Source organism: Colletotrichum fioriniae, assembly GCF_027942845.1.
Source record: "Colletotrichum fioriniae strain IMI 355084 chromosome Unknown scaffold_4, whole genome shotgun sequence".
Lineage (NCBI taxonomy): Eukaryota > Fungi > Ascomycota > Sordariomycetes > Glomerellales > Glomerellaceae > Colletotrichum > Colletotrichum fioriniae.
The window spans coordinates 577,440-591,172 of NW_027076840.1; the positions used below are offsets into that span (position 1 = coordinate 577,440).

Consider the following 13,733-nt stretch of genomic DNA (forward strand, 5'->3'; position numbering starts at 1 on the left):
TGAGACACGAGCATGAATAGGCATAGGTATAGGCAGCATAGCATAGCACACACATACAGAATTTTGTTTTGGCGCACTCAAAGTATGGAAGTGAAGAATCGATACCAAGAATGCAACAGCCTTTGCCTCTCTCTCTCTCTCTCTCTCTCTCTCTCTCTCTCTCTCTCTACTTTGAACCTAGCCAGCGCACATAAATTATCCCCCAAAAGATCGTGATACCTTCCATCCAGCACTGATATATCGGAAGGGCATCCCGGAAGCGGGCATCACAAAGCACCCCAAAGCCCTACGACGCGGAGGCGGGCATCCATCCGTGCAAAAGACGTTTATCTCGGCCAAACTATATGCGTCCGTTCGCCGGGAACCAAAGATGCCCCTCCCGAGATGCACGGAAGATCAGGCCCTGCTGTCATAGCGTCGGGAGCAAGACCATAATAAGCCAGCGGCAGAGAACGGGCAAAAACGGTGAGAACAAAGCTCTCTGCACTCCTCCCGGTGCTGACGTACAATAATCGGAGGCCTCCTGGGTCATGGTATGGAACTAGGCATTACTATATGGTACTACGGAGTATGGTAGATGTAGAGTTTATATCTGGACGCCCAACGGCGTACCCACGGCCCGTACGTGAGCGTGAAAATGCTCTTAGGCTTTTGGGGCATGTACATTGAGAAAAGTGGAAAGACGTCTTTCTCTGGATTAGACGTCAGATCGAACAAAGAAGGAAAAAAGTATGCTGGTTTCTCAGCGCAACCCAGTCAACTTCAGCAAATCATGTTGATGGAAGTAAGCGCGGATGCGTTTGCCATAGAAGTCTACAAATCATTAGCTCGCTGTTTGGTACGGTGTGACAGATGGGCGACTTACACATTGGAATACTCGTGGCACAAACAACAACCTGAATGCTGGCAATGGCCATCATCGTAGGCTTGATACCACCCCCGATGATCCAGTCATAGGCACTGAACGTAAGACCAAAGCTGAAGATGTTCTTGAAAATGATCATGATAGTGAAGCCTTCGATGGCCAAGTCGCGGTAGGCATCGACGATATAGAGAGAGCTGGCCACAGCCCCGATAACCATCCCAGCAACCTCGAAGCCGAAGAATACGAGCGGGATGCTGTAGTGGTATTCCCTAGCTGAAAGCCCAGCAGACGTGACGCCGAACCCGTAGAGACCAATGGAACCGATGATGAACATGGGGAGGACCATAACAATACGGAATTCGGGTTCGTAGATGCCATTGTTGCGACGGGTCAAGAACTTGGCACTCCAATCGGAGAAAGCCCCAGCAATGATGAAACCAACGAGCGCCCCCACGAAAGCTCCGACATATGCATATCCCGCGTAGACCTCATTCCAGTAGTATGGAGGTCCTAGGAAAAGGGCAGCGACAATAACACCAATGAAGACTGTCCAACCGATCATGGTGCCTTGAATCAGACATCCCCACAGAAAGGCGGGCTGGGCGAAGAGCGGGAACGGGCGAAGAAGCAGTTTCCAGTAGTGCTCATCTGTCTTGCGGCCATCAAACAGGGCCAGCGACTGAATGAATGTCTTCTTCGGAGTTTGAGCTCCGGCTCCTCGGACAGCCTCCAAGCCTGATCCATACGGCGCTGACGTAGGGTTCAGCTTCTCGTGGTCGCTGGACCTGCTGCCCGGGCCGTCAACAAAAGACGCCTTGTTGTCAGTGAGCTCGATGGAGTCAGCGACCATATCCGTGTTGAGTGCAGTGTCCCGACGGTAGGCCGTCTCAGGGCAAAGGAAGAAGACGGCAGGGAGGCACACGGCGCAGAAGATGGCCTCCAAGTAAAACGTCCACCACCATCCAATGCTATGAGTGATCTTGCCGACCACAATGGGGGTGAAGAAGGCGCCGCCAAACACTGCCAAGTTCGTAAAGGCCATGCGAGAGCCGCGCTGGTGTACAAAGTACAAGTCACCGACGGCGGCATTTACGAGTGTCTCGAAGGGAGTACAGCCGATACCTTGAACAATGCGCGCACCAAGCAGCGAGTTGTAGCTCGTGCCGACAGAGCCCGCCCACGCAGAAGAGGCAACGAGGATGCATATTCCGAGAATGAACAGATGGCGCTTGCCCCAGACTCGCGCAGAAGGCACAAAGAAGATGGCTGCGGCGCCAACTCCGAGGAGGAAGTATCCGGTCAGAAGTGCGATGCGGGTGAAGCTAGTACGGAACAGGAGAGCAATCGTAACGGTATTCGCCGCGAGAATAGGGCCGAGCGCGGTCGCGAAGATGGCGGTCATGGAGAGAACAAAGGTGATAAGGTCTCGCTTCCAAAGGGGCCAGTTCAGGGGATCGTTGGGGTCATCGGATGGTTGAGGAACCTGATGGGCTTGTTGTTAGCTGGGGTTCACAGACTGCGTCGCAGAAGTCATCCCGCCGGGTGCTCACCAGAATGATGGGCACATCGCCGCTCGCGTCGACTTTCAGTCCGTGGTGAGAATCGGTCGCTGTCTGCGGACGGTTCGGATCATCGAAGTAGCGCGTCGTCCCTGGAGTTTTGACGGTCGTCAGCGATGGGATGACAGGAGGACAATGCGGGCAGGGCGCTGAGAAGAAGCCGCGCGGGGACGCGGGCGGCGAGCGGGCGCGCACGATAACTCACCTGGGACATTGTCCAAAGTCTTGGACTCGAGAATACCGAGACCCATGATGGCAGAGTGTTGGAGGATCCAGATGCTTGTGTGAGCAGCGTGGATGTTGCAGGCTTCACGACATGATAAGGCTGAGGAGAAGTAGAGCCAGGCACAACCGAGTCGATCTGGCGTAAGGCGGTAGTGTAGTCGTAGCAGTCGGGGAGAAGAACCTGGAGAGAGGAACCCGGTGAAGTGACCTCGTCCAAGAAAAAAAGGCTAACCGTTCTAGGTTTCCGTGTCCCTCTCCTCTCCTCATCTCCTTGTCTCCTTCCCCCAGCTATGGTGTGACCTTGAGCATTGGTGTGGAGCCACCCGTGAAGGAGGTACCTTTTCTAGCTTCCCTGGCCGGCACTTTGCTGTTGTCTTCGGCAGCTGCGGGCTTGGGGTTCTGGGTTACGGTGCAGGGGTGCCCAGTCATGCGAGCCCATTTTTTGTGGCTCATTAAACCTTAAAGAAAGAGCTTGTCGGATGCGGTGGATGCAGTTCAAGAGTATCGGCCAGGTCCCCCTACAATTGGACAGGGAAGGGTACGGATAGATGTTTTTAAGGAGTCCATACTTGGCAACATATCAACTGGAAGTAAGAAAACCCTCCGGGCCTTGTCAGCTCTTGACCCAATGCACCGGGCGGGGGATCCTCTCGCCGAAACGGCCGGGCAACGACTTGTTGGCCGGTCCGACCAGGTGGACGTAGTCCCGAAGAGGAAAAGGAAGGGAAGACGCCAAAACGACGAACGAACTAAAGCTTCATCGTCTTGACCAAGTTGGCGTCCAATCTTACGCCGATTTTTTATATGATTACTGATCAGGGTGCACTGACTCTCCTTTGCGCAGAAACTCAAACGCAAATTCGCAGTGCGAATCGAGGAGAGAGAAAGAGCGCAGAGGAAAGCTTCCACTTCAAACCAACCTTGACTACCTCATCTCAACATGTGAAGCAACCATGCTCGCCAGGCTGATCTTTTTCTATAGTTTACCCTTTTTCGCGTCACCAAGACCCCGGAAAAAAAAGAAAAAAAAAACTTGTCGTCATGTGTACGTATTGCTGCTTTGTCCTCCTCCTCCATCATCTTTTGGACCCACGACCGTGCCCCCGTTGCAAAATAGTAACTGTTAGCACAGTCTTACCAAGACGAGCTTATCTCCGAAGATGTACATCTGTGCAGCCCTTCCAGATCTAAACAAGTATGGAGACCAAACAGCACTTGTGGAGGGGCTGTGTTCGTGAAAGCCAAGCTTTCACTCGTTGCAGGGATAAAGGTCCGATCTAAAAGCCTCCTCAACCGAGCTACTGTACTCGCCACAACTCCCAAAGTCTCGGACTCTGATCTAGAACCACGGGCACTTCGTCGCGACCAGATGGCACGTCCAGTTCCGTGGTTTAGGAGAACGGGTCGCGTGTTTCTTCGGCTCAATCCACTTCGATACTAGGCTGATTCCGTAGGTCCGTAGGACTGTAAGGCGTGCTGACAGTCAAGTGACTGTTGAGGAGACAAGAAAAGGTCCTCGAATTTCTGCCAGGTCGGTCGATGCGTCTTGTTTCATTCCTCTTTCGGCGCTTCTAGTGCGGACTTACAAACACCGTCCATCCTTCAAAAATGGCTCAACGTCCTCTTGATGGCTCTCCGAAAAGTCTCCCTGTTTCGCAACAAGCTGAGAGCCTTAGTCGGTGTGCTCTTGTCTTTTGTCGCGGTTCTGGGGGGGGGAAACAGCAACTGGTTCTCCTGACCAAGTATTTGCAACTGGTCAAACCTTATCTCTACAGGTTTGGCGACAAATCGCAGTACCTTCACGAGATATTACAAGTAGTCCGAAGCGCGGATACAAACCCGCGCTTTTGGCCAAGTTGGCTGTCGTTGACGACTTCCAGCGCGTTGTAATATCTCAAGAGAGAAATAGAGGTTTGTGTCCCCTCTCTGCTAATTAACAATTGCGGGCTTGCAAGGAGACAGTTGCCAACTTCAAGAGCAAAGTTCTCAAGTCAGGAATTTCACAGGTTTGTTGGTTCCTCGACTACACCTGGAAGGCTCGAACTTCGCTTGTATTTCTTGTCTTCTTGCCGCTCTGCAGAGTAGCCCGGAGATTTGGAAAGAGAGACTGAAGCGAGCGACTAGACCCGGAGTTTTCGCACGTCAGAAACGGAAACTGCGACGTCGACGGCGTTTGGGAAGTTGCCGTTTCGTGGCTGATACTGCAACTTTGATATGCGGCGCACCTTCACCAATCACACCGCAATTGCGACTACGCACGTAACAAATGCATGCCAATGACAACAACACAATACCAGCGGTCCCAGGAATTCCGGCAATATTGGAATCGGCATTCGGTTCCCTGCAGCTTGCGGGTCTCAGACCGCTTTGTTTGTAGCCACCGAAGCGAAGCGAAGCAGATTCGGTAGGCGGGCGACAATCATGAATCGCACGATATCAAATTGTGGACGACTCAACATCCAGTTCTCGGATTCTTGCAGCTTCCAGCTGGGTATGGTTTGGCGTACCTGGGTCACCAAATTGGGCAGCTTGCAAACGGACAGCAAACAATAGGCCAGTACACAGTAACTTCTCATCGGCCACCGATATCGAATACGCGCGCGCTCCTACTCGAATACCCGACTCCCGAGCTACTTGGTCTTCAGAAACAGGAAGAAAATTAACAACAAACAGCCTGGCAGCTGCAGAAGCGTGGTTGGAGTAGTGGTTAACTCGTTGCCCTCCCATCATCGGCAGAAGGCAGAAAGTAGGTCAATATCTCTCCCAAATACGGATTTCCGCTGACCAGACAGCACTGGTTCGAACCCGGTGCCGCGCATCAACCAATTTTTTTTCTTTACCAGATTCCCTTTACATTCACACTTGTTATAAATTTTCTCTTTGTCTAGAGAATATGTGTTGCATGCGCTGTCAAAGCGGGTCCTTCGCATCCTCATGAAAGAGGTGTAGGTCGAACGCATTATTTGGAATTGCTTAATGCGCCGTAGTCGGTGAGTAAATACTGGTACTAATGTCAAATACCAAAGGTTCAATTATTGACCAGATAGTCACCTCGCTTGGTTATTAGACCGAGGGCGAAACCGACTCCACGAGACTATACACCACGAAACCTATGTGAATGGAAGCTCCGGCTAGTGCTCGACCGGTGGACGATAAATTTTGGTGTCAAAGCCATAGTTGTCGTCAATTGGTCACTACAAATCGGTGACGACTATATTTTTTCTCTATACCTTACTCTGCTGCTCTATGCGTAGGGAGGTATGCGGGCGACGACGGTCCAGGCTGTTGAGCTATGGTAGATCGCGCGGTGGCGAAATGCCAAAATCGTACGATGGCGTCCAACGACCGAGCGGCCGACGGGAGCCCGTCGACTACGAAACTCGACTAGAAACCGACTTTCTACTATAAGGCGGCCTATAAACAAGTATACCAGACAGTCGGGTCCAAGAACGGTGGTTTTGGGAGCGCACTGTCGTATTTGTGGTGTATCGATGTCTAAACTTGACCAGGCGTTCAGAACCTTTCATTTTCCATCAGAGGCGCAATTGGCGTCCGCAATGGACACTCTCTGGCGTGTTATGCGACTCTGGAAGCAAGGAGGCACGCAGAGCTTTTTTGAATGCCCCTATCCGTAAGGTCGTGAGGAATTTCCATAGCTGCTCGCAGCCGGAATAGCTCAGTGCCATCAGTGGCATTTGCAAGACATTTTGGCAGCCGTGGCGCAAACCGGTTTCCCTTGATGAAAGGGCATGATGGCTTATCCTAAATATCTGTCAGTATTGTCTCACAATTAGCTTGAGGTTCGGCCCGCAGTTGGACTGACAGAGCAATAGTCTTCGCCGCAATCCCCAATCCTGCGGTCGACTTACACGCGATGCGATACGAACAATTTGCTGCTGACCAGCCAGGCAATCATCTCACGAACCCTTTGCAGAAATCCTTGGAACGATCGATTGTAAATATTTCAGGCGCGTGCGACGCGATTCCGCGATCCAGAATACCGTGGTCTTTATTTCGACAAAAGCGGAGATGCAATGCCTACTCAGAAATGGCATCCAGACGACATCCGGACAATTTTCTTTTACATGATTGAAGTGATCCCGCGTGTGCCTGGATATGCTCGACCTTGGATGGACAAAAAAGAGTTCACCTCGGTAGGCTACATCTCTTGGTGCTCATGCTGGGAATCGAACTCGAACTCGGAGCCTGTCGTCGAGTAGGCTGTGGGCGTAATTGATCGTTGACCTTGAACCACTCCGCCACCCAGCCAGTTTGACCTGACCCGTCGACCTAGACGGGCGCCTGCTGGCTGGTGACAGGAATGGGATCGAGGGGGTATATGAGGGCTTCCTGTTTATTCAGGTGGAGAGTCTGGAACAGCTATCTCGAGAGTATTCCGAAAGTGTGTATTCTGGCAGATGGGTCGCTTCACGGAGCACGCCAGCCTTGCGAGATTTGCGTTTTCTCGATGCGCCAACTGGGAATCGACGTCATACCAAGTCTTCAAATGTCTCGGTTTTGGGAGTCTCTGGAAAAGCAGAGACAAACGACAAAGGAGGGAAACACGATCCCCGGTTACGATTTGCTCTCCCGCAGGTTCTGGGACCCCGAGCATTGAGAGACTTTCACATCGAGAAAGCCAAGTTACGCCATTACGTACAGATCGCAAACGTCCCTCTAGTAGTACTGATTATATCAATCGGTGCAATACACAAGGGACATGCGGAATAGAGCGATTCTGGGAAAATCCGGGCGTTATGCGTCTTTTCCGGGGCCGAAGCCGGTCCGCGAAGAACACAAAGAAAGGGTTTGGTGAGAGGAACAAAGGTGTGCCACTGTCATTGCTTGAAAATTTTCCTACTGATTTCTTTGTGTATTCTTCATTTTCCAAGAATGCTTTTCTCAATCCAACGCCTTTGCTTCTATGGACGCGCGAAGTCGCGACGTTAGAAGAATGAATGGTCGCCGAGCCCAAGGTGGCCACCGCTGAAGAAGATATCCATTGTCTCCAGGGAGAGCGACTCGTCAAACTCCGGGACCAGCGTCGCCCCTGTGAATGAGGACGGATTATGGTCATGTTGTCCCGGCACATTGCCCTGATGATGATGTGTCCAAGTCGGTGTTGCCGTCGCTGTTGCGGTCACGGCCGGCGGACCCCGGACATTTCCACTCCTCATAAATGACACTCCCACTTCCGGCAGCCCATGGCCGTCGCCCCCGGTAGTAGTCCCGGCTATATTACCAGCGCGGGCTTCTGTCCTCTCCGCTACTTTTTTCAAAGCCCTCTCCAGCCCGAATTGAATCGCAGACGGTGCGCTGTTCCCCTCGGACGCCATTGTGCCTCTGCGCTGCGCGGAGGAGCTCCAACACCGCATCGTCACCCTCGCCTACGCCCACGCCATCACCTTCAAGTAACGGCAACCTCTGCTCGTACTTTGAGATGATGAGCATGGCATAGGCGACGCACAGGCGGTGGAACTCGGGCAGCTCCTCGGCGCGGGAGCCGGGCATGTCGACAAAGGCCCTGACGACGTCTGTCGCAAAGGCTCGCACGCGCGAATGCGTCATGTCGGGAGGGCCTTGCGGATCCGCGTTTCTATGTCGTCTGTCCGATCGTCCGTCGGCCGGAGCAAGCCTCGGTGAGCTGGACAAGGAGTCTTGGTCCGAGGTGGCTTGGTCGTGTTCGAGTGAACGCCGAGCGAGGATGAGCCACGCTATTGAGTAACTTATCCTCAATGTTGACGCGGCGGGAAGATCTGTTCATTCAATACGTCAGAATTTTCCATGATGCCCACTGGCATTATAATTGATGGATATGTCATGGTCGGCGCCTCATCTTTGAGTGTACGTCGTCGCGTCGTGGGGACCAGCTGCGTTCGGGACTTACCGAATAGGTAATTCCACCTCGTCTTCCACGCCGACAGCTCCTCGCAGGCGCCATCGCTTCCTAAGTAGGATCGTTGCGCAAACTTGTCTTGTAGGATCATGTAGAGCATGATCTCGGCGTAGACCATGGCGTCGAGCATTGTCGGCTTTTCAAAGTTGAGAAGAAGCTTGCACTGCAGGAGGTATGCGGCCGGTACGGTTGCCGGTCGACTAGTAGTCGCGGCCCAACTGCATATTGATCGGCATTAGCAAAGTTCTTAAACGTGTTGGTTGGTTCTACAATAAGTATTGTAATTTTAGTTCCAACAACGTTGGTCTTCCAATCTCGGTCTTAATTCACTCTTTTCTTTTGATAAATCAATCATCAATCATTGCAGGAGAGACTCACTGGAGATTTACCAAGCACGTGTTGGCCCAAAGTCGCATGACCCTCTGGTCCTCATCTGTCGATGTTCTTGATTTTGTCCGCGACAAGACTTCTGAGAAGTTGATGCTCAACATGGCCTGTTGCGCACAATGCCCGCTCACCAACCAGCTGTCGATATATTCCGGTCCCTGCTTTTTGTTTTGTATTAGTCAATCTGCGCTCAAGTATCTCGTTCCTCCATTCCCTCCTGTTTCCCGCGTTTATAGAACCTCAATGAGTAGGCATGGAACAACGTACCGATGGCGCTGAAGCCCACAAGGCCATGATCAAGATACCCGTCAACTCTTCCAAAGGTAACGGGCTCGCAATCATCAGCTGCCCCATCTGCAAGCGCACGTGCTCGAACACGCGGCGGTGCAGCACCGACGAGCTGTGCTCGGAAAAGCGCATCGCGTGCAGACAGCAGGCATCGTGCAAAAAGGGCGAGGCGTGCCGCAGGTCCCTGTTCTTTGGGGCGAGGTCGGCTTCGCTGTTGATCAGGAGCGTATTCTGCCTTCGACTGACGAATCTATGTAACGCGAATTGGCAAAATGTCAGCCAGTCGCCAAATACGACGGTGTAGTTGTGGCAAACATGTTGGCGTAACATGATTCGCCCGCCCGTCTTGAACATGCATAATCGTTTCTTTTTCTTTCCGAACCAAGTGCATGTCAAAAGGTACTTGAGGCATCGTTGAACAAAAGACTCACTCTGCAACCAGATCTCGAGCCGTCTTGTCGTCCAAAATGCCTGACGAGACGACATCGGCTTGAACATCAAATGTTCTTCGATAGCCTCCACTCAACTGGCTTCCAACTTTCCGGACAACCTCTGCTGGGGACAAGTAAACATGTCGGTCCCCTGGCTCAACGTCTTCGTTTCTTCCGGCCTTCTCAGAGTCATGATCGTCGACGATACTCTTTTCGGCCGGTGACTGCTGCTGCTGCTGCGGCTGATGGAGTCTCTCTTGACGCCCTGTTGCCAACGTCCGTCTCACTTCTGGCCGGCTACCCGATGCTAGCGCCTGCACCGTTGCCTTGAGGTCTACTATAGACGCTTCTAGGCTTCGGAACCTGCCGATGGAAAGTTAGTTGGTGCTTTGGTTCGTAAGTATTGCCGTATTAGGCAAATGGTATAAAACCAGTGGACAAGGGGGAAAATATCAAGTCATGGGATTCATACCTTCCCTCCACATCAAGCTTGGCTGGCGCTTCGCGTGAAGAAACTGAATGGGTATCGCCGCTGTCGTTCCATGTGCAAGTAATCCTGCATTCGTCAGCTCCTCTGAAATTTATCTTCCAATTGGTCGGATGCTCATGTTGTAAGGGGGAACCCTCGTCACAGTTGCAATGAGAAAACCCGAAGAGCTCAAGCGGCAACTTGTCAAACCAACAACAACTCAGAGCGCCGATCAGCAACTTACCTCAACGAGCGACACCTCGCGCACGCCTCGGAATCCTCGTCAAGTTCACACCGACACTTCTGCCTCCGGCACGTGTCACAGGAGAGGATCCGCCTCTTTCTCTTCCGACTCAACTCCTCCATCCCCACTACATCCCGCCGGCTGTCGTCGCTCAACCTGCGCCGTCGCACGCTTGGCGTTTCGGCTCCGGCGTGCATATCCTGCCTCGGTCCGCCTAATCGATTACCCACTCTCCAACCTTCCAGCTTTCGGGAGATGAGCCGGATGCGATATAGGTGAAAGTAAGTTGCTTCGTTCCGAGTGCAAGGAAAGAAGAAAGAAGTGTTGGTAGGTGATCGTTGGTGACCGGACGGAGCAGGAGATAGCCGGATGGCACTGGACCTTTATCTATTGGTTCCTGTGGATCCCCACATAGCGGGGCAGCGCGATTGAGGAAGGAAATAACCGGAAATCGTCGGATAGGGGATAACCTTATCTCAGCGCCTTACGTCGAGGATAAGCTTCGGCAGCATATAGGGAGTTCACTGGTGGCGGCGGTAGAACGTGGTGTTGTGTAACGTCAGCTTCAGCTATCGAAGCTTTATATATAGCAGATCATCAACCCCACTCTGACATGTCGCATTGTCGACATTGGGTGATACACATGTACCAAATCACGATATTGTTCGACTAGATATCAGCTTGATACGGACCGCTTTCCAAATCGTGCCGCTTCGGTAGTTCAGGCTGCAGATAGAGTGTTTTCCGAAATGGCCACAGCAACCGCAGTCGAAACCGTTCCCGCGGGGAAGAAGAAGGTCGTGCTCAATACTTTTGATGGGCCGACTTACAGACTGGTGTCCACGAGCCCACCTAAAGACTGCACCCTCGACGACGTGCCCATCATCGACTTGAGCGGGCTTACAGGCGACTTTGAAGACCGCAAAGCGATAGCCTGGGAAATTCTAAGTGCTGCCAAAAACAGCGGGTTCTTTTATATCAAGAACCACGGCATTCCCAAGCAAGTGATTGAAGCGGCTCATCGAAAGGGTATAGAGTAAGTACACTTGCCTACTTACCGTGCTAGTCAATCCGAACCCTACTGCAGACTATGCGGATACGTTTCCGGAGAGATCTGAGCTCATTCGAACCTAGATTCTTCAAGCTTCCCGAGAAGGAGAAGCGGAAGCTCACCTCCAACACCTCGGCCTACGGATACACCGGCTTTCGGGAGCGACAGGCCAACCCGGGCGAGACCAAAGATAGGAAGGAGGCCTTCCTCTGTCACTATGAACCCGAGTTCGATCCAATCCATGAGAATCGGCTCGACCAGGTTCCCGTTAACGTCAGAGCGCACTTACCTCAGGAGGACTTTGACTGGACTGACGATGGCGACTCTGCCGTCCTTCCGGATTTCAAGGCCACAGTGTTGGCGCACTGGCGCGAGTGTCTCGTCCTCTCCCGTCGCCTTATCCGTGTCATTGCTTTGGCCCTCGACCTGCCGGAAAATTATTTCGATTCACTCACGACATACCCCGGCGGCGACTTCGCAATAAACTTTTATCCGGGTCACGGCGACGAGCCGATCCAGGACCCGGACGAGGTCGGCGTCGGCGCGCATACGGACCTGCAAATCTTGACTCTTCTGTGGCAAGATAGCCACCGAGGACTGCAAGTGCTCAACAGTGCGGGGGAGTGGATGTGGGCGCCGCCGATCCACGGCACGTTTGTTGTCAACATTGGTGACTTCTTCATGAGAATGACAAACGATAGGCTCAAGTCGACTGTTCACCGCGTCGTGCAGCACGGCAGAGAGGACAGGATCTCCATGCCCTTCTTCTTTGGTAAGATATTCTCCTCTTTGGGCTTTCATCATGAGGTCATGGACTCTGGAGGATGATGTCCACCTTCCGGCTTCTTTCTTACTGATCGATTGTCTTGCAATAAAACAGGATTCAATTTTGACCAGGAGCTTGGCGTCCTTCCGACCTGCATTGATGAAAATAGCCCGGCAAAGTACGGACCGGTAACGTGCGGTGAGGTGAGTCTATGCACCCGATCGGCGGAATCGCTGATTAGGAAAGTGCTTTCTGACGTAGTATTGACAGCTCATCGCCAAACGTTTGGCCCTAGCAAAAGTTGAAATGCCACATAGTAGCAAGTAGGGTGCGGCTGTGGATTAGATGTGGGCGAGGATTTAGTCTTCGAATTATGAGCGGTCCAGACTTTCTAGGGGAACAAGAGGGCCTCGAACTATGATGGGGACTCTGGCAAAATGCAGCAGATGCCTAGTCAGTAGTGAAACCTAAAAAGAGCAAAGCTGGAGCCCTGATACTTTGCGCGCGGCCTGTCAACCTTTTCCTCTGATCAAGTTGAACTTACATGCAAAAGTAGTAAGGCGGACCGACCAACTGTTTGTTGGAGCTGGTTGGACGACGTCGGAGTTGTATTCGTACGCAGCCTAGGCCTCGGCTTCCCAAATCCATCGATGGATCTCCATCGTCAGGAACACCACATCTGACTTGCCAGCCCCCATGCACCCGCATGCGCCGTGACACTAAGTAGACATGGATGCGTGACGGTTCTCCACCTGACGAGAGGTACGGGGGTGACGGGCTCAATGGGTTTGGGAAGGGAAAGGAATTGCATTCCGGTATACTGTAGACGCTGGGACACTGGGCCGCTCCCGGCCATGTCTCCACAGCAGAGATGGGGGATGATAGATGTGGAATCATCGTTTCCCCAAAAGCGAGAGCTATGGTGCGATTCGCATCTTCGACCGGCCCATGATGCCTGACGGGCAGAACAGGCACACCACCGACTGGTGTTCCGCCGCATGCCACTAACACGCGTGACACTTGACTATGGCCGTAAGAAACGACCGCCAGGGGGAGGCAGTCTTGTACTAGTACATTGTCGAACTGGAGAAAGTGAGAAGTGACCAATATCGAAACAGGTGTGAACTCTAGCGGGATGAGGCGGGTCGGGTCGTTGCAACAGGCAGCCAGGGTAGTAAGTAAAACCTCCTGAAGTCTGAGGATGCAGACTTTGGCAACTGGACCGTTCGAAGCATGAGAAGTGAGACAGCCGATACACTTTGATAGGTAGTCGTTTCCCCGCGGCGACCCCGCATCATTGGAGGCTCAGAAATAGGAGGGGATTGGTGCCTGGGTACGGACACAGATAATGAAAAATATCGATCACTATCTGGCCGTATCGGGCGCGCGATGTGGGAACTGTTCTCCAGTCGACGCGAGATATCTCCTATTTCCCGGTGTCTCGATTTGGAAGGTCGGCGTCGAAGAGCCCGTAGACAACGACGTTGGGTTTTAAAGGTAACTCTTCCGTGAAACGGGTATCGAACTCCATACCGCGAGGGCTAGACAGCAT

The 13,733-nt window shown here is 52.5% G+C and overlaps 3 protein-coding genes and 1 non-coding gene across 4 annotated transcripts; 2 read left to right on the forward strand and 2 right to left on the reverse strand.

The window, feature by feature from the left end:
• Positions 1–742: 742 nt before the first annotated feature.
• N0V96_004007 (uncharacterized protein) lies at positions 743–2,675 on the reverse strand (the record flags this gene model as incomplete). The annotated part of the gene is made up of 4 exons (XM_053188074.2): positions 743–813; positions 866–2,348; positions 2,416–2,516; positions 2,630–2,675. The coding sequence occupies 4 exons, from the start codon at positions 2,673–2,675 to the stop codon at positions 743–745; spliced, it is 1,701 nt and encodes a 566-aa protein (XP_053054036.1).
• A 2,663-nt stretch (positions 2,676–5,338) lies between these two features.
• Positions 5,339–5,467, forward strand: N0V96_004008. Its single transcript has one exon. It is a non-coding gene; the product is annotated as a tRNA-Gly (tRNA).
• Positions 5,468–7,887: 2,420 nt separating this feature from the next.
• N0V96_004009 (uncharacterized protein) lies at positions 7,888–9,537 on the reverse strand (the record flags this gene model as incomplete). The annotated part of the gene is made up of 5 exons (XM_065756994.1): positions 7,888–8,405; positions 8,537–8,763; positions 8,924–9,093; positions 9,200–9,470; positions 9,518–9,537. 5 exons carry the CDS (start codon positions 9,535–9,537, stop codon positions 7,888–7,890), a joined length of 1,206 nt encoding a protein of 401 aa, XP_065614207.1.
• Positions 9,538–11,113: 1,576 nt separating this feature from the next.
• On the forward strand, positions 11,114–12,243 carry N0V96_004010 (uncharacterized protein; the record flags this gene model as incomplete). The annotated part of the gene is made up of 2 exons (XM_053188076.2): positions 11,114–11,400; positions 11,499–12,243. 2 exons carry the CDS (start codon positions 11,114–11,116, stop codon positions 12,241–12,243), a joined length of 1,032 nt encoding a protein of 343 aa, XP_053054038.1.
• Positions 12,244–13,733: the final 1,490 nt, after the last annotated feature.